The following is a 23698-nucleotide window of genomic DNA, read 5'->3' as shown; positions in this document are numbered from 1 at the left end:
TTCCATCTCCATGTTTTTGTCCATACTCCTTTCGCTCTTCTTAAGTCCACTCCTGGCGCTTTCAATGAGCCAAGAGAGAAGTTTCCACTAATCCCTCTCAATGGGCAATGTAAAACTTGATTGACAGCTCATCTGTACAAAGCAAGGTGGAATCCTTTAAGAGGTTGTCCAATTATTATTTTTTTAATTAACGGAGCCCCCTGCCCCAAAGTAGGTGTGATACACGTACTTATCGTGGTGACGAAGCAGCAATCCAATGCTATGGCATGTGACCCATAACATCACTGGGTCTTCTAACCTGGTGATGTCCCATAAACCTGTAATGTGGGTTTGTAATGTAAAAGCCATGGCAGGTTTAGGGGATATCAATGATGACGTCTCCTTGCCTGGCTCTTATTGGCTGCAGCAGTTAAGTGAATAAGCAACCTATGTGACCTCTGGAGACCTAGTAAATAAACCACTGGAGAATGATTTTTATACAATGATTTTTTAAATTGGAAAATCCTTTACAGGGTTAAAAAAAACCTCCATAAATTGGGAAGCAATGCAGTAAAAAACATTACAAAGTAATTTCTATTTCATGGCTTCAGTATTTCCTTCTATTAAATGGCCCCCCACTGATGCACTGCCAAACAGATACGGATGAAATATTCAATCAGCTTTATTTTAAAATAGCAATACATTGAATTGTGGGCGTCCTAGCCGGCATGAGACACAAAGCATTTCTGGAATTAAACACCTAAAATTAGATGAAGCCAAAGACCATTTCAGGCAGACATACCGAAATGATACACTTAAAAGATGTACTTCTGAAAGGTTAGATAAAAAAGCTTTGAGCTCTTTATATCGCGCCAAGCACTGTGGGGGTCGCCGGGATCGTCTTTTGAAGCACTCGATGGCTGGAAATTGAGACAGTTCACTGTATTTTCCTGCCTCAAACCTTCTTCATTCTCCACTTCAGGCATTAGATTAGACTTTTACTGCTCTGCATAACAACCAACTTTATGAAAAAACATCTGGAACGTATTCCTGGCAATTCAAAAAGATAAGCAGCAGACAAGATAGGATAATATCACGATGGCGCTCTACCTTCACATTATTCGGGCCACATATTACTATCAGTGAGGTGAATGACCGGGGTAGGAGGTTAAAGAGTTTGTTGAGAAACCCTTTTAGGGGATTTAACCCCTTTAGGGCACTGCCTTTTTTTCCCTTCATTTTCGGTTTTCCTCTCCATGTTCAAAAACTCATAACTCTTTTAGTATCCATCAAAGTAGCTGCCTAAGGACTTGTTTTTTTGCAGGACTAGTTGTACTTTTTTAAAGGTGCTTTTTAATGAACCATATAAATGTACTGAAAAACTTTTCAAAAATTCTAAGTGGAGTGAAAAAACCGCAATTGCCCAACCTTGGGGGAGCGGGATCTTTTCTCTACGGTATACACACTGCAGCAACAGTACGATTACTACAATGCAAAATTTATATAGTTTTTCTTTTACTGTACTACTTTTAAGACATAATATAGATTTGGAAAAAAATAAACTGATTTTCTGCCGCCATCTTCTGACAGCGATAACTTTTTAGTTTTTTCATCAACATAGTTAATGTGAGGGCTTGTTTTTTTGTGTAGTTGCTACTAGTGCCATTTTGGAGTATATATAACTTTTTGATAGCCTTTTATTACATTTTCTCTTGGAGACAGAAGCGCAATTCTGACATCATATATCTTGTTCTGTTGCGGAGTTCACCGTGTGGGCTTAGCAATGTGTTACATTGATAAATCAGACTTTTACGAACTCAGACATTTCAAATGTGTTGCTTTTTTTTAATCCCTTTTGATTTGTTTTGATTATGAATATGGGAAAGGGTGCTTTTTTCACCTTTACCTCTTTTTTTTAATAACTAACAAAAACTTTTTTAATACTGATTTTTACATTTTTTTTGTCCCCATAGGGAACATGAACTTGCAATTGTTTGATGGCTCCTGCAGTATGATGTATTACCATAGAATTACATGATACCGCTATCTAACAGGCATTATACCGCTATCTATCAAGCCATGCCACGGACACAGGCATGGCTTGATAGACAATCTGCAATGGCAGCCCAACAGGCTTTCAGAAGACCCTGGCTGCCATAGCAACCAAACTGCACCTCGTGATCTCATTGTGGGGGTGGGGAGCTGTTTAGGACCCCAAACTCAGATCAGGGCATTTAAATGCTGCGGTCAGAATTGACAGTGGCATTTAAAGGGTTAACAGCCACGATCAGCATGAGCATTGATCGTGGCTGTTACCGGCAGGTGTCAGCTGTGAGAAACCGCTAGCACCCACATTGTATGGAGTGGGACCGGCTCCTCTTTCCCCCTCCATACAAACCCTGCACTCTCCGGACACAACTGTAGGTCCTGGAGCTTTACAAGGTTAATAAATTGAGTTTCTCATGTGGTTAATGTAATCATTTCGTCAAAATGAAAATGAGCCAAAAAGGGCATTTCTCTCTCTTTTTCTGGGGACCCAGAATGCACATGCAATTCAGGGCAGCTCACTTATTTCAATTGGTGTTATGCAATGTTTTATTGCACCTGTGGTGGCGCTGCAGGGAAACTGAACGCTAGTTTCCAGGTTCAACTACAGATTACAGCTGATCAGTGGGAGGTCCCAGCAACAGGACAAATATTAAATAGCAAATACTCAAGGGACCCTTCTAACAAAAAGGGACTATAAACATTTGACATGCTTTACAAATGCTAGAAAAAAGTGTTGACAGCTGTTGTGGGAGCTGACACTAGGCAATAATTATACTTCTCACTGGGCTAGAAGGAAATGCCCATCAGATCCACATGAACGACTCATTCTATGTAAACGGACCTTTAGCTATTGTTATGTCAATACAGCACTTGCCTACCAAACCCTGGCCCCAACCCCTGGAGAATCAGACCACAAGGTGAGCCTGGGTTACGCACATGCCCACTGGGCACCAATGATGTCCTTCATTGTAACGTGGGAAACATTGGGTTATACAAGGTGTAGTCGGATCCAGTGCTGTATCCCAATACTGGTGTCCTATATTAAAATAATAGCGTCCTTGACTAGAAAAGCATGGATGCGCTACATGACAGTATGGTGCATGGAACCAGAACATGGATTTCAGTTTTGTGTTGTGGCCCCTGTAAGAGACAGAGAGTAAAACCTAATTATAAAGTTGAAGAGTAGTACGTGAGAAGCAGAAATCCACTTTCCAAGTCGCTCTAAGTGCAGCGAGACCACTGTTATGGCTGAAGTAACGAAACGCAAGTTCTGGTAGGACGGCTTATGCAAAACTGTACTGGAAGCGTCCCTCTTCTGCTATGATGGGGGCAGGTCATCCAGGAAGCCATCCACCATCATCTGCAGGAGAATCAAGTACCGATGCGCGTTGGGCCTCCTTTGAGTACGCTGTTGCATAGTACTACCAGAAAGAACGCTCCCTTACTTCGCAGACGTCCAACGGCACTTAGAGAGACGCGGGGAGTGGATTTCCGATTCTCACATGCTACTCTTCAACTTTGCTATTGGGTTTTACCCTCTTTCTTACAGGGGGAACAACACTAAATTGGAATCAATGTTTCAATCCCGTGCTCTATACCATCGTGTAGCGCATCCGAGTCTTCCTTTTCAAGTACACTAATGTTATTTCAATATAGGACATCAGTAGTGAGATATAGCTTTGGGTCCGTCTTTTTGACTACTACCTGTATATAAATGCACTATCATCCATCACATGGCATCTAACCGTCACCCTGCTATGAGAAGCAATGGCACAAAAGGAAGAGCTGGGAGCACGGTATGAATTATCACTGAGTACATATTATTACATTAATACGTGCATTTACCAGGGGGTCCTTGATGTCCATTAGGCAGCACAGTGGTTTTTCCCATCCTACATTGGAACGGAGGGATTCTTTAACTAAACTGCACATTACACCTGTTCTAGCATCTTCCTGTCATCCCTGAAATAGTTTACTAAAGAAATGAACAACCTGCAATAAGCATTGAGTTCAAGCCCCGCAGCATTAACCAGTGACAAAGACGAACTGCAAGATGGTTGGTATGGAAACCATAGTGAAGAGCCTCTTACTAACCTGCCCGGGTGCTCCATGCTGTCCAGATACTCCAGCTGAGCAACCGTGTTTAAAACATATTTAAAGTAATACTACCAATAAAAATACTAATAAAGATCATTACCATCACATTGCAGTAACTGAGTACAAACGTGTCTACACGCAACTAATATGCATTTACTAGTAATTATTAGGAAATTATTGTACAGGTGTTTCTGGTTGCACAATGCCTCATACAGCTGTGCTACATAAGGTACATCCATTATGATCCCCACAAACACAACTCTACTACATCCATCCTGACCCCACACAGTACACACACACAACACATTATACACACAGCTCTACTACATTCATTCTTATTCCCACACATTACACACACTGCTCTGCTACATCCATCCGGACCTCACACATTACTCACATAGCTCTACAACATCTATCCTGACCCCACACATATCACACAGCATATTACACACACAGCTTTACTACATCCATCCTGACCCCACACATTACACACACAGCTCTACTACCATCCATTATGACCTCATACATTACACACACAGCACATTGCACACATAGCTCTACTACATCCATCCTGACCCCACACATTACACACACAGCACATTACACAAACAGCTCTGCTACATAGTACATCCATTATGATCCCCACACATCACACACACACAGCTCTACTAAATCCATCTTGATTCCCACACATTACACACACAGCTCTAATACATCCATCTTGATTCCCACACAAGTCAAGCACAACTTTACTCCTCTAACAGCAGTGACATCACCGCAGGTTCTTCAGACCACCGATCTCTGTGGTGGGGGTAGGTCAGTGTCTTCTGTCAGGACCAGTGAGTTGTGTCTGAGAGACTGGCTTAGTTGTATTCTCCTTTTGTTATTTTTGTCCTCCCCTTCCAAGAGCCCCAACTGTGGGGTTCTTCTGTCAGTCTGGCTCTGTGTTTTATATAGCCTACTAGCGTACCCGTCGCGCGTTGCTGCGAAGACAGACATACATACATACTTCGTTTTTATATATCTAGATGACGGCAGCAGCGACCACTGAGGTTTTGTAGGCCGCTGCTTCCCCCTTCCAGGCTGAATAAAATAGCCGTTGTGTGAGAATCGCTGGGGGGGGGGGGGGGGGGGAGACATTCTTACTGCTGGGAGAATTGCTGGGGGGGGGGGGGGGGAGACATTCTTACTGCTGGGAGAATTGCTGGGGGGGGGTGGGAGACATTCTGACTGCTGGGATAATCGCTGGGGGGGATGGGAGACATTCTGACTGCTGGGATAATCGCTGGGGGGGGGGGATGGGAGACATTCTGACTGCTGGGAGAATCGCTGGGGGGGGATGGGAGACATTCTGACTGCTGGGAGAATCGCTGGCGGGGGAGCGGAGGCATGACTGCTGGGAGAATCGTTGGGGGGAGGGGGGCATGGTGACTGCCAAGAAAATCTCTGTGGGGGAAGGGGGGCATGATGACTGCCAGGAGAACCGCTGGGGGGGAGCCATTATGACTGCTGGGGGAACCACTTGGGGGGAGGGGGGCATTATTATTGCTGGTGGACAGCTGGGGGTGGCATTGTGACTGCTGGTGGACCACTGGGGGGGGTATTATGACTGCTGGGGGAACCGCTGGGGTATGTCACTCTTATTACTAATGGGGGGAGGGTCACTATTATTACTGCTGTGGGATGTCACTATTATCGCTGGGGTGAAGGTGTCACTATTACCGCTGGGGTATGTGTACATGTGGCAGAAATGGGCAGGGCTCTTTCAGAATAGACCGGGTGCAGATTTTGACTGCTTTTTAGATGCGGAAATGCTGCAGAATTTTCCACAGAAATCTCCGCTGAGGACATTCTGTAGTATTTCCGCGTCCAAAAAGCAGTCAGAATCTGCACCCGGTCTATTCTGAAACAGCCTTGTCCTTTTTAGAACGACGGGGGTAAAATCATACGTTGTGATAAGCCCCGCCCCCTGACGTGTTGGCACTTTGCGATACATAAGTGGGTTTTGGGTTGTAGTTTGGGCACTCGGTCCCTAAAAGGTTCGCCATCACTGGCCGAGTACATGTTTGCCCACTTCCAACTCCAATGGAGACTGACTGTAAATGGCTGGCGTGCTCTAGTATTTATGGTTTCAAGCTGTACGTGTCATTGCATACAGTCTATCTATCTATCTATCTATCTATCAGGGTTATTGCATACAGTCTATCTATCTAGGTTATTGCATACAGTCTATCTATCTATCTATCTAGGTTATTGCATACAGTCTATCTATCTATCTATCTAGGTTATTGCATACAGTCTATCTATCTATCTATCTATCTATCTATCTATCTATCTATCTATCAGGGTTATTGCATACAGTCTATCTATCTATCTATCAGGGTTATTGCATACAGTCTATCTATCTATCTATGACATCAGGAAATGAGAGAATTAGATTTTGTAGGCCGCTGCTTCCCCCTTGCGGGCTGAATAAAATAGCCGTTGGGTGGAACATACAATTTATCCGGCTGCTGTGGCTTCTTAGGAAGATATCCTAGTACTTGTTTACCCACTTCCAACTCCAATGGTAATTGGCTGGCGTGCTCTAGTGGTTCCAAGCTGTACGTGTCATAATAGAGCCTTAATGACATCACAATGCAGCTTTATAGAACATGTTGGGGCATGTTCAAGGGCGTCCGATGTTGATGACATCAGTGATGACATCACAATAGCAGGTGGCTTACTTATTCGATCTACGTGGGGGGGGGGGGCGTAACTTTCGACGACGCTCGCGCGCCATTTATCGTAGGATATTTGTACTATGCCTATAATCTTCCCAGGAGTGTACTTAACAACTTCCCAAAGTTTCATGGCGATCGGATGAATGGTGTAGTAGCGCATAAAGGACAAACAGACACGCACGCAGACAGACATACATTCAATTTTATATATATAGATAGGATCTGCGATGATGTCACCAGGGGGCGGAGCATGAGAACCCTCATACAGTACTTTCTACCAAACTGCAGAATGGCTCCTCCCACAGCAGTGACATCACCACAGCTCCTTCAGCCGGACAGATCTCTGTAGTAATGGTACGTCGGTGTCTTCTGTCAGGACTGCTGAGTTGTGTCTGAGATAATAACGGCTTAGTTATATTCTCATTGTGTTATTTTTGTCCTACCCTTCCAAGATCCCTAACTTTGTTGTTCTTCTGTCGGTCAGGCTCTGTGTTTTATATATGTTGTAGGACCTTCGATGAAGTCAGCAGGGGGCGGAGCGATGGCAACACCAGGGGCGGAGCATGAGAAGCACTCACATACATACTTACTGACAAGTGGTCGTTAGTCGTGTGATATACGAACACACATACATGTTCACCGAAAGGTTGCTTCAGACTGGCAGTATTTTGCCATGGCATACATCATTACACCACCAGCCTGAGCTGTTCACAACTGCAAGGAGGGTCATTATTCATGCTGCTTATGCCAAATTTTGACCTTACATCAGCACGGTCCAATAGAAATCTGTTGTCATCTGACCAGGTGATGTTTTCCATAACCAGTGATCCAATTTTTGCCCAATGGAGTCTCATCTCTCTGTTTCTTTTAGACAGCAACAGCACTGAAACTGGTCATCTTCTGTTATAGCCCATCAGTGCCAAGGGACGACAAGTTGAAAAATTCAGTCATGTTGGAGCAGAAGTGTTGTATTCTGCTGCCATTTGCTTGACTGTACACCATCTGTTCATCATAAGGATTCTTGACATCTTCCTCTGACTCCTTCCAATGATGAGTTGCTCATGTTCACAGGATCTCTTTTTGCTGCATGTTTTTCCTAATCACAATATTGTCAGTGTACGTTCTACACTGTTTCACAAGAAAAACCCAAAAAGTCAGCAATTTTTGAAATTCTGGTCCCGGATAGTCTTTTACTGATGACCAGGCCTTGTTGGAAGTTGCTCAGATCGCTGGGTTTACCCATCTAATGTGGATTCACACTAAAACTGATCCTCCGAAGTCACGGGTATAATTTCCACACAGAGAAACTCCAATCATGAAAGGGCCAGTGTCACTAATAAAGTGGTCATTCAGTAGTACTATCAGGAGGCCCTGCACACAGCCTACTAGTGACTTTAGCATTTCATGAAGTGCCGGTTTACAAGCAGCCCACTGGAATAGCTCCAGCGGGCAGAGAGAAAGTGTTAGAGGGGAAGCATGGTCTGGAGATCTGCAGAGGCGACTTCAGGCCACCAGGAAACTTAATCTGGCAGAATGTATATGCCTGCTGCAAGGGGACCAAGCCAAATATCGGAGCCAGTCAGGAAAGATGCTCGGCATCAAGCACATCAGGGGACCCTTCTCCAGCAGGTACCATGCCAGGAATCTTATCATTTAATATTTCTGGGATTGATCACTAAGCTCTGTAATTGGCTGCAGTAGCCTGTGAACAGGACATCAAAAGATGCTGCAGCCTGTAAACCTGACATCACAGGGAAGACCCGGAGTTGTTGGTGCGAGACAAGCTGGGAAGCTGGGAGAAGGGAGTACTACGATAGCTAGTTTATTATTTTTTGCCGTGGGGGACCCTTATTTTTTTATTTCCCTGAAAACCTCTTTAAGGGCACAGCCTAATTGTAATTTTTTTCCCTAACTCACCTTTAAATTGCCTCCTTGCCTTAAAGGAAATCTGTCAGTAGCATTTACCCACCCAAAGTGCCACTATTGCCTTATAGTATGGATAGCTTTCTCACTAGGTCTCTATATGAATGTCAGCTGCCTATTCTGGCTCTCCTTAGAATCAGCTTCTGACGTTTTGAATCCATCAAGTGGGCAGTCCCCATTGCTCATTGTCAATGGATAACAGTTGTGGGGACTGCCTACTTGACACATTACAAGCGTGGGGTAATAGGGGGGAGTATGAACAAAATAAAGCCTGCAATAGGCCAGTGGAGCTTAAGATACAAAGCATCAGCGCCCACATCTTGAGTGCCATGATGCCAGGAATTCGGGACTGTGATGCTACAGCCTCCGATTGGCTAAAGTGGTCACCTGAATTCCATCAGACGTATATGTTGAGAGTCAAAGCCAATCAACTGTTTCTTGGGGGCCAAAGAGAAGTGAGTATTGTATCTTTTTTTATTTCATGCCATACCCTGCTGTTAGAAAAAAAAAATTCATGGTTGGACGACCCCTTTAAAAGGTGTTGCCTAGAATCGAATGGGACCAAGGTGCAATGTCAGTCACATCCCAAACATAAGAGAACGGCGCGGTTTCTACAAAAAAAAAAAGAAAAAAAACTTTCTTCTTTTCCCTAATCCTGGACATCCCCTTTAAGTATAATGAAATAGTGTGTGTAATAGAATACCAAGCATTTCCAGAGCTTACAAAATCTCAAACTCTGTTTAGAAGTTCAGAATAAAAAGAGCATCTATGAATTTCCTAAAACAGTTATCTAGCTGTGCATGCTAAGCTCTTTATGGTAAGCTGCAATTTCCCTAAACTCAATTGAAGAGCCAGAAAAGCCAAGTTTACTTTGAAATGAATCAAATATCTCACAGATTTGCAAAGGATTACCAGGCAAAGAACCATCTGCTTCTTTTCAACATATCATTAGATTCCCTTATTTTCAATGTTAACAGTTATCACTGATTGCACATGATCCATTTATCATTCCCAGTGGGGCCTCACACGGTCATGTTGTTTCCAAGAATGGGGGGGTGGGGGGTGGGGGGGCAGGGGGATACACTTTTCTTGAGAAGGGGGGAGTACAGTCTATACATCACCAGATTTTACTTATAAGCGTATTTAAGACGTCCCGAATTTGTGAATGCTGCATCCCATTCCAATAAACGTGACACAAACTCCCTGAATTCTTTTCTCAGAAGTTTGTGAGAAGCAGAAGTTGCAAAAACAAGCACTTCCACATCTTAGTAAGTCGTTTTAGAGGCTATAGAGCCTATGGTACCACGAAACATTTATATATGACAATCTTTGCCTTCCTCAAACTCTTGAACAGTTTCAAACTTTCGATGTGCCTATAGCTATTAAAGCGCATTCACACTGTCAGGTGACTTTTCAAAATAAGCGGCCGTGTGTGTACATGGCAAATAACACAATATCTAGCCATTATATGACTTGCATATGGCATTTTTCATCAGTTTACCCCTCTGCAGGCTTCATCTCTATTTCTCAGTTTTCCCTGAGCTGGTGGGTGTGAACTAGTTGCTGTGGCATTTCCTATTCATTTTACACATAGTAGAGCAGGATATCTTCTCCTCTCTGAAGGCCACTCTCAGCAGCAGCATAGAGGACATTATACAGCAGTACTGAGCAGTGGAGATGTGATTCTGGAATTTAGGTGAGATAGAACACTTACTAGAAGCTGTAGCATCTGTTTACGTTTCTCTGCATCTTATAAGAGCAGCTCCCTCCTCTTAGACATCTATGGGTAGATAAGATAGCAGAAGGCAAAGCCTCCCACCATTTCCTGTACCCTATCTTGGTGCTAGAGACAGACTTAATATTACGACAAGCAGTGGACAGCGCATTAGAAGGGAGACTAGCACTTTTGCTAATTACCACGTTGGCTATGACATAAGCACACGTTTATTGAAAAGTAATTGACCATTTAACTATAGCCAATGGCAGGGGAGTGAGGAGACACTCTGGTTGTGTTATGCTTTCCAGTCTATACTAAAGTGATGCCCCCCTTCTCTTACATCATTCTAGAATTGACTCCCTTATATAATAGTTTGCCTGATTTATAGATTTGTCCTCAAATCCCAAGCACCATAGAAATGTCCATACATTGTCCCACCTAACCTGGTAAAAAGTTTTGACCACTACCATATCTTTCTCGCCTCTCTACAGATGCACTTCACACACAGGAGAGCAGGATATCATTTTCTCAAGCTCTATCCATTTCTCAGTTTTTCCTAAGCTGGTCAGTGTAGACCAGCAGCTATGAGGTCTCCCATACACTGCACACACAGGAACGTAGGATATCTTCTCACTCTCTTTATAACCCACCCTCATTATACAGAAGTATTGAGCAATGTAGATGTGAATCCAGCACGGAGGAGAAGAAAAAAAAACAGAGATTCACCTGGCTCCCACGACAATCCTCAGATGGTCAGCATATCTCACTGAAATCAACGCAAGCAGTACCTGCAGTTACAAGCACCGGCCACTACACAGAGGTCGTCGCAGAGACTTCTGCTGCTTCATCTCTGACCTCTGTATTTGCGGAGCTAACAGCATGCACCCCGCTCAGCTGATCGGTCAGAGGCCCGAGCGATGGACCCCAGCTGATCAACTATTGATAACCCATCCCGAGGATAGGTCATCAATGGTATTCTCTCTGTAAAATCCATTTAATCTCTGTTATATCTGTACCTATGAAATTATAAGCCATCTCCAGAGACATCTGATGCAGGTGCATTGAAGCGAGGTGTCTTTGCATCAGCTTCACCCGTGCACAGCACACGTACCGGATACAGGTAGAGAGTGTTTGCAATGCCAGGACTGCATGACTCCAGAGATGACTAGGACCACCAGGATAAGTTTGTTTTTTTTTTCTTCAAACTATAAGGCCAATTTCACATTCCCGTTGGAACCTTCGGCCGGAAGTTCCGTCACAGATCCGTCCCAAAAGCTGGGCAGAGAGCGGACGCACCCTATTATAGTCACTGGGGTCCATCGGGGGCTGTTCGGTTTCGTCAGGAAACAAAGCTGTATGGCTGCGGGGATTCCCCTTTTCCTCCTTCCCGAATGGAGCAGGAAAGTGGAATCCCCAACACAGGTGTAAAACCACCATAACTTTATTGATTTCAATAAATTAACAATAATACAAGTATAAAACTCAAAGAGGAACCAATTCCAAAGTACAATGTGTCAGACACATCCAGGTGGAACAAAATATAGCATTAACTCTATAGAGCACAAGGGATACAGAAACACATGTCAATTAAAACAGTGATAGAAAGTCACTTTTCTGTCACTCAGAGGAACTGGTTTATGTGTAAGTAGAGATCCGTGACTCAATAGATCCTGGTATATTCATGACCAAAATGTCATCAGATCGAATCAGCCATGGAGCAACAACATACAAAACCACACAAACAAGACAAGACTAAGGAAACTCGAGGTGGAAAGAGTGACCTAACCATTAGTACCAGAGATTCACAGGAGACCATTGGAATAGAAGCCTATTGGCCTTGCAGAATCCAAGTCTCAGTTTTCTCACACTTCCTAAAATTGCATTATCTAATTATTCAATAAAGCAATTAAGTACTCCGTACTTCTCCCGACTTTTATATGGCAGTATCATTTGGTTACAGAGAGCGGGGTAGCTCGCTTCCAGGTCTTTGCTATCAAACACCTAATCAGTTGACTGGAACACTTGCCTATTTAAAACAGAAGAACATTTAGGAGATAATAAAGGGGGTAAAGAGGTATGTTATAATGTAGTATCTTAAACATTAGGGATTTAACCTCCTTCAAGAAGGTTTTAATTAAGGTGCAGCAGTCTCAAAATATATGAGGCAATGTACTTTCAGAAATTCCGCATTTCCAGCACAAGTTCGGAACGTTAGATTCTAGTCTTTGAAGGGAGTATGGTACCAAAACATCATTAGTTTATATTGATTGTCTAGATACGTCACACATAGACGTCTTGGCAGCTTTCCTCCAGATCAAACCCCAAGTTTCCAAAGAAAGTTGAGTACCCAAGTAAGATTCCCATTGTACCATATAGGCATGTTGAACCTCTTGGTCCGGGTAAAGATCCAGAAGATTTTCATTGATAGCCGAGATTAGGCCTTTCGTTGAAGTGCAGGTCAACAGAGCTTCTGTTGGAGAGGAAATCGAGGAGGATGGAAACAAAGTCTGCTTATAATGTTTAATTTGGAGGAGATAGTATTGGGTATACAAAGGTAAGCTAAAAGCATCTCGCAAGGTTCTCCCCAGATCTAAGATCAACAATATCTATAAATGAAGAAAGGAGTTTGTCTAACCATCTTTTGGACTTACTCCACGTAAGACCATCTGGGAAGAGGGGGTTAAACAGGAAAGAAGTCATATGGGAATGCTGAGAGGCCAATTGAAATATCCCAGAATGGGGGCACTAAATCTCCCTGGTAAAGGACACTGGGCCAAGAAGAGAGGTCTGCAACTGTATAGGACATGTAAACCAGAGGAGTTAATTAGGTTGGACTGGAGCTATTCAAAGTTTTTCTATCTCCCTCCACCTCGAAGATGCCCTCAGGGTGGACCAAGCAGGATCTAAGTTGAGCTGGAGAGCACACAGCGCACCCATTGAGACTGGAATTGGCAAAGTCTCGAATAGCTACATCAGTTTCGATAGATTTGTCATTTTAATAGCGGTGATGTGCCTCAAGAGGGGAAGGGGAAGAGTATTCCATTTATCTTGAAGACCCATATTTCTGTAAATAATTTAGGAATGTTACTAGAGTACAAGGATGAATAAGAAGCCATCAACACCTGCGTGACTCTTTAATAAATAACACACACTACTTTATAGCCTTATTTTTTTCGTTTCTATGTTCCAAGGACGATTTCTCAGAGCCACATTTTAACAAAACAATTACCACCCGGAATGATACAATGGCAGCATTTTAGAGAAGGGGTATTTGACGACTTCTTGGTCACTCAATGGTTTCCTCTGGTTCACCAGCAACTGCAATCCGCACAAGTCTCCTACCTGTCCTCTCTCACATTCCCTAAACTTCTGTGTACACATTAGTTTGTCTGCCCATTTCTATTTCTTTTTGAAGGCCAGAAGAGTCCAGTACATTGTGTTGTATCTAGGGGTAAAAAATATGATGTATCGTAGCAGGTGTGTCGAAATTATCGTGACAACCCCTTATGGATCCAAACTACAAATCATAGATCCTGTAAGTTTAGAAACCGTGATACCCGTCTGAACAGATCCTAGCTGTGTTGGTTCTACATTAGAGCATATGTGGGTTACATGTGTGTTATTATTGGCTATCTGCAGTAGAACGCTACTCTTATAGAACATCTCAAACCAACACATAAACTGAGGGGCTTTTCTTTTTAGCTTTCTGACATTTAAGAACCATTGGCAACACTATCGGCATTATATTTCCGCACTACTTCAGCAAGTTTCATCACTTTACGATAACATCTAGTATTATGTCCGGTGCTGTACAAAAATAATCAGTGACATAAAATGCAAAGGTGTCAATGAGATGACAGTAGAGCCTCAAAACTTTGTACTTACAATGAAGGGTCTTGGACTAAATCCTTAAGGTTTATGCCACTGCGATCTTCTGCAAGGTTCCTGAAACAACTGTCACTCACTGCCAATAAAACAGAGAAGAAGTAATCAATACACTTACTCTGGGTCACCTTGTAGTGCATACTTTAGTTCATTAGTTGAAATGATAAAATTGACATTGATTAAAATGAAATTATCTGTGGTGATGGCCCAGTCACTGAAGGTGTAAAATGGTAAGAGATGTAAAGCTGAAAAAAAGACATAGGTCCATCCAGTTCAGCACATTACCCCTCCAATGTTGCTCCAGACGAAGGAAAAAAAAAACTCCACAAGGTAGAAGCCAATTTTACTAATTTTAGAGTAAAAAAATTCCTTCCCGACTCCAAATCTGGAAATCCGAATAATCCCCGTAACACCGTCCCTGAGTAGTCAGTGATAGAACATGGAATAGTCTAATCCTCAAAAAACGCTCTTGTACTCTTTCAGTGAGTTCACCATCAGCTCTCTCCAGGCAAGGAGCTCCATAGTCTCACTGCTGTTACAGTAAAGAACCCCCTTCTATGTCGGTGTAGAAACCTTCTCTACTCTAGATGTAGAGGGTGCCCCCTTGTTATAGCTGCAGGCATTACCCATTTTAAATGTGCTACATTGATAAAAATCTAAAAAAAACAACATGGGTCAAGACCAGCGAGTGAAATCTCTGGACTTCTATGTCTATGTCACACTTAGGCTAGGGCTATACGGCGATTTTTATTGCATGATGAAAACAAAAGTGTAGTGAAGCAACATCGCAACTCCATTAAATTCAATAGCTGTGCGATGTCTTTGCACTACACAGCGATTCTGGTCATACGACACCCCTCGCGGCCAAAGTCGCAGTGTAGCCCTAACCTTAAAGGGGAGTCACTGGATCGTCATTAAAGGGGTTGTTCCACTTCTAGCTGTTGTCAGACAGCTCTGTACATTGCATAGTGGTCTGTGATAGTATTGCAGGCTGAATCCTGTTAAAGTGAATGGGATTCAGCCTGCAGTCCCACCCTAGGCCACGGTGCAATGTAAGGTGCTGATGGAAAACTGCTAGAAGTGGGACAACCCCTTTAAAGACCACGATCACGTAGCTAAGGTGAAGAGCAGCTACAATACAAACAGTATCTCTAGTGGATCCACATTTTCCCCTGCAAATTACAACTGATCATGTGGTGGATACATTAGGGAGCAGCAAAGTAAAGAGAATCTTGAGAAACCCCGTTCACAGGTTACTGAAAAAATTTGCATTGTAAATTGACCTGCGATGCAGATTTTTGCAACATGTCATTTTAGGCTTCAGATTTGAGTCCAAGGTTTAAGAAGAAGAAGAAGAAAAAAAGGGTATACAATTTAAAACACACCTGTACTTTTTTTAGCACATACGTTAAACATACAGTCATACGTTTCCATGCATGTGTGTCCAATTTTACATAAAAATCTCATGTTTTTGATTGTAAAGTCTTTCTTTTAAATAAAAGTTTTGTAGATGGACACTTTTTATTTTTAAAGCATTTGAGGGAAAAAAAAAACAGATTAAGGCCGGCTGCACACGGCCATGACAGGCTCCGCCGCGGAGCCCGTTACGGCGCCTCCCAGAGACCCCATACTTACCTGCGGATCCGGCGTCCTGGGTCCCGCATGACGTGTGCCCAGCGTCATGTGACACACTGGCCACATCACATGACACGCCCACCGCGTCACATGACACGGCCGGCCGTGTCATATGACGCGCCGGCCGTGTCATATGACGAGGTAGGCGGAGAGGCGATTTCACGCTATCTTCCGCTGTGCTACAGCGGAAGATAGAGTGAACAGACGGCTTCCATTGACTGCAATGGAAGCCGTCCGCGCGTACACCCGCGGCAAATAGAGCATGCCGCGGGTGAGGACGGGAGATTTCACGGTGCGGAATTCCGTGGTGGAATTCCGCACCGTGAGCACTGAGCTATTAGGTTCAATAGAACCTAATAGCTGCGGGCAACGCAGCGAATTTCCGACGCGAATTACACGGCGGAAGTCCGTCCGTGGGAAGGAGGCCTAAGAAAGGTATTAAAATGTAAAGCTTTACGTTTTCATACTTCTCCTATTGACTGAAATGGAAACAAAATGTATACATCCAGCGCACTTTTTTGGGGGGAGGATATAAAAGTGTGACATGCTATCCTTTTCTGTCCCCCACAGAAAAAAAATTCACAAAAAAGATATGATAGGTCAAACGTAGTGAAAGTAGGCACTTCTAAACTGCATCTGACCAATTACAGTCTAAGGGTCTTCAAGCAAAACAGCGTTTTCGTTATCAAAACTTATACAATCGGCGAATGGCTAAACAAAGATGTGAAAAGATCCTTAAAATACGGGAGTGAAATTCGCATCACAATCCAAGTGAAAATCGGGGTGTTCCATGCAGATTTTGGCCTGGACTGTGTGAACCTAGTCCAAGACTAGGGGATCCAATCCTGCTCAACTTCAAAGCCTGACTGGTAAAATATAAATGGTTTCTCATTGCATCACATGTCAAGGAAACAACTAATTTCCCCATTGGTTTCAGGTATTATTCTGCAAGAGGAGAGAGGATGATTCATTAGTCTCCGCTCTGACATAAACAGCGGGGACTTTATTACATTCAGCCCACCAGTAGAAATGCCCTTAAAAACAAATATACTTTTCAATTAAGGCAGATGCGTTTGTTCTCGCGTTCTGGACACACATCCAAAACAACCTTTTGCAACTGGATTTTCTCTTGTTCTTGGCATCCAAATGTCTACTTGATGATATTGATTTTGTTTTTCCAGAAAGGTTAAGGTCTTAATTTCTGCAGGGAAACAACCTTCTAAGTTGGCATACTGAATTTTCTCATGCTGAAATATATGTATTTTCTAACCTGACATGAAATACAGGAACATTCTGATATTCCGGCACGCTCAGGACGCGCACGTTGCAATGCCAGATTAGGCATACTCGAGACAACCCAACAACTAATCAAAATACAGGGTGCATGTCCTCTCATTCCCAGCAACAGCCAGGAGCTTCCTGCAACCATCCGGGTCTTGTTCCTCATACAATCACGGTGACCTCTTCTATGTGGACGATGAAAGTCCCGGCACAAGAAAAGCCGAACAAAGTGACATCATTATTATATGGGGCATAGTGAAACTTTTTACCTGCGATTGTGTCCTTATACTGGCAGTCTCCAACAACTCTTGGGCCATATGACCTGGCGCAAAAGACATTATAGAGGGAGGTATCTCGTTGAGAGGAGCCCTCTGTGAGCCACAGCTGAACGTAGGGCTCACCATGACAGACCAGCTATCCATACCTTGTATTGTCAAATGAATGGCTGCCAGCACTTATAAATCAATAGGCAGACACAGATTTCCCCAGTGATAACAGCTGATTTGTGAAAAAAAACTTTTGACCCCTTTTGATTGTTACTTCTCACTTTTTACTGTTTTCTCATCCAAGGAACATATGAAGGAACTATAACTTTGCAAGGAACTATAACTTTGTTTTACTTTTCCATCAACATAGCCAATTGAAGACTCGTTCTCTGCATGACAGGTTAATGTATCATGTACAGCACTGTACTGAAAAACTTTTAAAAATGTTCAAGTTTGGTGTAATGGAAAAAAAGGACCAGAATTTTGCCATTGTTTTGTGTTATGTTGGAACTGCGTTCGTTGAGCGGTACCAATGAGACTTTATCCGGTGGGTCAGTACAATTACAGCATTACCAAATTTACATAGTTTTTCTGTATTTATTTATTTAAGTAGTAAACCAAATTACAAACAACCTTTAAAACTTTTTTTTTGTGATTTGGTTCACCAATTCTGGCACCCATAACTTTTTGACTTTTCAGTCAATGGGGCTGTATAAGGGTTTATGTTTTGCAGGACAAGCTGTACTTTTACTGGTAAGGTTTTAATCCTCTTCTTCTGTCTTACTACTCAGATGTTGTGGTTTCCATTGACCACGGCATCAAAGGGGCTAAATGGCCAGGAGCAGAGATAATCTTATCTCCAATCCCAGAGGCTGTATAATACAACCCATACCCGCCATGTATGGGGCAGGCTCAGCTCCTCAGCCTTCTCCATATAATGCCTTCTGCCAAATATGTACAGCGAATATTGGAAGGCGGTTAAAGGGGTTGTCTCGAGGAAGCAGTGAAATTTTTTTTTTGCCCAGTCCCCCTAATTAAGCATACATTACTAATCACCCATGTAAATGACTTTTCTAGCTGGTTTGTACTTACAGTTCCAGCAAAAAGTTTCCCCAAGATGGCCGCCGGATCTTTTCCCGTCGCTTGCTGTAGCCCGACGTGCGCGCTCCCGAGACGCTACCAGCTGTGTCTCCCTGACAACCAGACGCCCCGCAGCCGCCGACCGGACCCCGGGATTGAACGCGGCCGACCAGTCACCCACCGCCAGACAGCAGGTAACCGGCGCTAGGCCCAGGCTCCCCCGCGCTAGGCTCCGGGGCCCCAGCGCTAGGCTCCGGGGCCCCAGCGCTAGGCTCCGGGGCCCCAGCGCTAGGCTCCGGGGCCCCAGCGCTAGGCTCCGGGGCCACAGCGGTAGTCAGTCACGCGTCACCCCCGTCAGTCCGTCACCCATCACTTACCTGGGCGGCTGGGCTGGGCGGCTGTGCTGGGCTGGGCTTCTCGGCTGGGCGGCTCCAGTTTCTGCACCTTCCTCTAACAGAGGATGGTAGCAGAATGGCCACTCCAGCGCGCTCCCGAGAAGATACAGCTCATCTGCGCATGCGCAGAAGAGCTGTAGCGGCGAGCACACTGAAGCGGCTCGTGCTCAGAGCAGAAGACCGGACTGCGCAAGCGTGTCTAAAAAAGCAAGCCGCCAGCGAATTTAGACGGAACCATGGAGACGAGGACGCTAGCAACGGAGCAGGTAAGTGAATAACTTCTGTATGGCTCATAATTAATGCACGATGTATATTACAAAGTGCATTAATATGGCCATACAGAAGTGTATAACCTCACTTGATTTCGCGAGACAACCCCTTTAAGGCTGGCTGTCCATGGGCAATTTGTCATAGCGTGATCCGCGGTGATAAAATCCCATGTGGAGCATGCATAACACGCTTCCCATAGGATAACAATGTGCACAAGCAAAAAAAAAAAAAAATCGCTCACGATTTTCCGCTTGCGTCTAAAAATTGCGGCATGCCGCGATACTCCAATCATTAAGATAGGTTGATTGTGGAAAATCACAGTAACATTAGTGCTCCCCTGCGGCGGAAGATCGCTCACGATATTCCGTCCCGCCCGTGGACACTCAGCCTAAAGCACAGGCTTGCCTTTGAAGCTAACTTCACAGTTTTTATGTAGAATTAGGCCACCTGCACACGGCAGCTCGGATTCTGCATGCGGAATCGGCAGTGGAATCTAACCCTGTGCCCAGCCGGCATCTGCGCGTACCTGTCCTGAAGTCTTTATCTGTACTGCAGTACAGATTTTATTGTTTTCTTAAATCTCTGCTTTTCCCGCGTCATCATTGTGGAAGGGCCGCGGATCAAATGACATCAATGGAGGCCGTCTGTGCGGAATCCACACAGAAATAGAGCATGCTGCGATTTCTCCTCCGGGAGCAGAAAATGGCAATCAATTTCTGCTCATGTAGAGGAAATCGCGTTTTGCCATTGCATGCTATGGCCGGTATTTGCTGCGGAATCCAGAAGCGGACGCTTGCTCCGGATTCCGCAATGGAAATCCGCCCGTGTGCAGGCAGCCTTAATCTATATAAAAGTCGGACAATTTTGTAAAACATTACATCTTTTTGGAGCCTGTTTGTGTGGGGTAAGTCACTGCTTCGGGTTGGAGAACACCATTTAGTTTGGAGATTAAACTACAATTAATGGACTCGTTTATATAGCGCATACATATTCTGCAGCACAGTACTGGGATCATCATCATCACATTGGGCCCTGTCACCATTGGGGCTTAGATTTTAAAGTCTCCAGTTCATATGTTTTTCAAGTGTGGAAGGAAACAAAAAGCAGCCAGAGGAAACCCATACAAAAACGGAAAGAACATACAAACACCATGCAGATATTGTCCTTGGGTGGATTTGAACCGAGGACCCCCCAAAAATCCTCAACCTGCTTAATTCAAGGAGAAACCTTCCACTCGGTATGGAGTAAATCAGAAAGCATATTACTATATTATGGTTATTATTTACAGTTCCTTTCTCTTTCAGACCTAAAGGTTTCTATTAAGTGAAGTGAGAAGGATGCCGACGTACCGTTACAGCTGAATTATGACACATAAATAAATCCTGAAACCTAGATTAACTATCGCTCCATATAAAAATAAAACAGTGAGCCGTGCCACGACATCCTGGCAATTAATCAAGCTGACTAACAGAAATTTCCATTACTGTCTAGATATGGACAAAAACCCTGTAATGCCACCTAAACAAGTATTGCTTTGCAGTGCTATAATTAGAAGAGGTAAAAATGCATGTAATCAGCAGGATTTATAATTGAAGTGAAGCCAAATTAAATGAAAATGAGAGCTTGACTCAAAGACTGAAGGGGAAAAAACACAGCAGACCTCCTGTACTTGTGGGCTTCCATGTAACAAGCAAAACGTGTACAAGGTTTATGCTGAAAACAAGATTATTGCATTAAATCTAGAAAAACATAAAAATAGATATTGCAGTGTAGACTCCAATAAAGAGATTGGCCAGTTGTAAACTATTGCCCACCTATCCTCAGGATGAGTTATCAACAGTAGACTGGCAAGGGTCCATTGTTTGGGGACACCCCCCCACCCTGCTGATCAGCTGTTTTTCTGGTAGGCATGATTGTCTTCCTCTACAGGAAGCACACAGCTTTTTTCTTACTGTAGTGGCCAGCATTGGTATTACAGGTAAAATTCCCATTCATTTCACTTGATCTACATTACCAAGCTAGACCACTACAGTAAGAACGGAGCTGTCTGCTCCTGTAGAATTTAGTTCAGCACCTGAGCACACCAGCTCAGTACACAGCTGACGGGCAGGGGGTCTGGGCAAACAGACCCATGCCAATCTACTATTGATGAATCATCCTGAGGATAGGCAATTAATAGTTTGCAAATTGACAACTCCTTTAAGAGTGCTCATCAGGGACAACCTCTTTTGAGAATCCCGTCCACAAACTGCAGAAACAACCCGCTCAAAACCAGAGTGGAAATTGACTTCAGTTGAGTGAATTCAAATCCACAGCAAGTCAATTTTACTGCCTTCTCTGCTGCAGAATTCAGCCCCTCTCAATCAAGACTGTAAGGAGGTGTTGGGACCAGTGGATGTGTGATGGCAAACAAGGTGACCGGGCTCAGGACGTCCCCTACAGACCACCAATAGAGAAGAGCATCTGACCCGACTGTTGGGACCAGTAGATGTGTGATGGCACACAAGGTGACCGGGCTCAGGATGTCCCTACAGACCACCAGTAGAGAAGAGCATCTGACCCGACTGTTGGGACCAGTAGATGTGTGAGGGCACACAAGGTGACCGGGCTCAGGACGCCCCCAACAAACCACCAGTAGAGAGGAGCGTTTGATCGTCCGACTAGCATGAGCAGCTCCAACTGTTTCATTGCCATACAGAAATAGGTGGCACAACCTTACTGGCCTCTGCGTCGGTCAGAAGCATTTCCGGGCCCTTGACTGAAGGACATTTGCTCTCTAGATGCCCATAAAAATAAAATAAATCTTATTTATATAGTGCCAACTTATTTCGCAGCGCTTTCAGGTAATTTATTTATTACCCCCCAACAAAGCTGGGTACTCACTTTACCGACCTCGGAAGGATGGAAGGCTGAGTCAACATTGAGCTGGTTACCTGAAACACACGGGGATTGAACCTCCAACCTTCAGGTCCTGAGTGAGAGCTTAGGACTGCAGTTCTGCTGCCTTAACACTCCGTGCCACACGAGGCTCTATTACATATGCCGCCTTTGACACCCACCCATAGTCGCCTCCGTTTACTGTGGTGTCGTGAATGACGAAACTGGACTGCCAAGAAGTGGAACCGGGTTGTCTTCAGTAATGAATCCAGGTTTAGTTTGGGCGCTGATGGCGGTCGTGTTCGTATCTGGAGATCTTAGGGTGAGCTCCTCAATCCTGGCTCTGCTGTGGAGCAGCACACTGCCCCCTGCTGGTGTGATCGCCAGGGAGGCTAGTGCATATGACAGTCGGTCACCCCTAGTAGTGGTATGAGGGACAATGACAGCTCAGCGATATGTTCAGGACATCCTGCAGCCACATGTGTTCCTCTCATGGCAGGATACATTTTCCAGCAGGATAATGCTTGGCTCGCACACACAAGGGGGTCACAGGAGGGTCTCCACAACAGTTTTGTGGCTGCCAGGTGCTACATTTATCACCAACAGAACATTTATGGGACCACCTAGGATACCAGCTTTGACAGCTTAGCAAATGTGGACAGATATGCCGCAGGATACCGTATGGTATCTGTATGCCTCCAAGCCCACCTATATCACATTGTGCATTAAAGCTAGAGGCAGTCCCAACCGGGTACTAGAGCCACAATGCCCGCGCATATCACATCTTGTATCTAAGCTAGAGGCGGTACAACAGGGTACTAAAGCCTCCATGCCAGTCTGTATCACATATTGTATGCAAGCTAGAGGTGGTACAACAGGGTACTAGAGCCTCCATGTCCATCCGTATCACATCTTGTATCCAAGCTACAGGTGATACAACAGGGTATTAGAGCCTCCATTCCTGCCTGTATCACATTTTGTAATCAAGCTAGAGGCGGTAGAACATGGTACTAAAGCCTCCATTCCTGCCTGTATCACATCTTGTATCCAGGCTAGAGGTGCTACAACAGGGTACTAGAGCCTCCATGCCTGCCTTTATCAAATCTTGTATCCAAGCTAGAGGTGATACAACAGGGTACCAGAGCCTCCATTCCCACCCGTATCACATTTTGTATCCAAGCTAGAGGCAATACAACAGGGTAGTAGAGCCTTCCTTTAAGTGTTCAGTTTTCCAGAATAAGGGCTAATGCCCACGGCTAGATTTTTATGTGGCAGAAATCCGCAGTGTTGCACCGCAGCTATCAGGTTCTATTGAACCTAATAGCTTAATGCTCACGCTGTGGAATTCTGCAGCGTGAAATTACCCGTGGCATGCCCTTTTTGCCCCAGGAATATGCACGGACAGCACCCATTGCAGTCAGTGGAAGCCGCCCGTCATGCTATACTCCCACTGTAGCACAGCGGAAGTATAGCATGAATACGCACCCCACCCACCAGCGGCCGCGTCATATTACACCACCG

General features: G+C 44.3%; 1 protein-coding gene across 10 annotated transcripts in view; it reads right to left on the bottom strand.

Moving 5' to 3' along the window:
• The window catches only part of GPHN (gephyrin), a 399070-nt gene that overhangs the window by 268490 nt on the left and 106882 nt on the right, over window positions 1-23698 (bottom strand). For all 10 annotated transcript variants that reach the window (XM_066608689.1, XM_066608687.1, XM_066608686.1 and 7 more), the window contains exon 2: window positions 14374-14452. In XM_066608689.1, coding sequence (XP_066464786.1) covers window positions 14374-14452 — 79 coding nt within the window. The remainder of the gene's footprint in view (window positions 1-14373; window positions 14453-23698) is intronic.

The sequence above is a fragment of the Eleutherodactylus coqui genome, chromosome 6, assembly GCF_035609145.1.
Source record: "Eleutherodactylus coqui strain aEleCoq1 chromosome 6, aEleCoq1.hap1, whole genome shotgun sequence".
NCBI classification, from domain to species: domain Eukaryota; kingdom Metazoa; phylum Chordata; class Amphibia; order Anura; family Eleutherodactylidae; genus Eleutherodactylus; species Eleutherodactylus coqui.
Note: the sequence above shows the minus strand (reverse complement) of the source record. Positions and strands in the feature narration are given on the sequence as shown.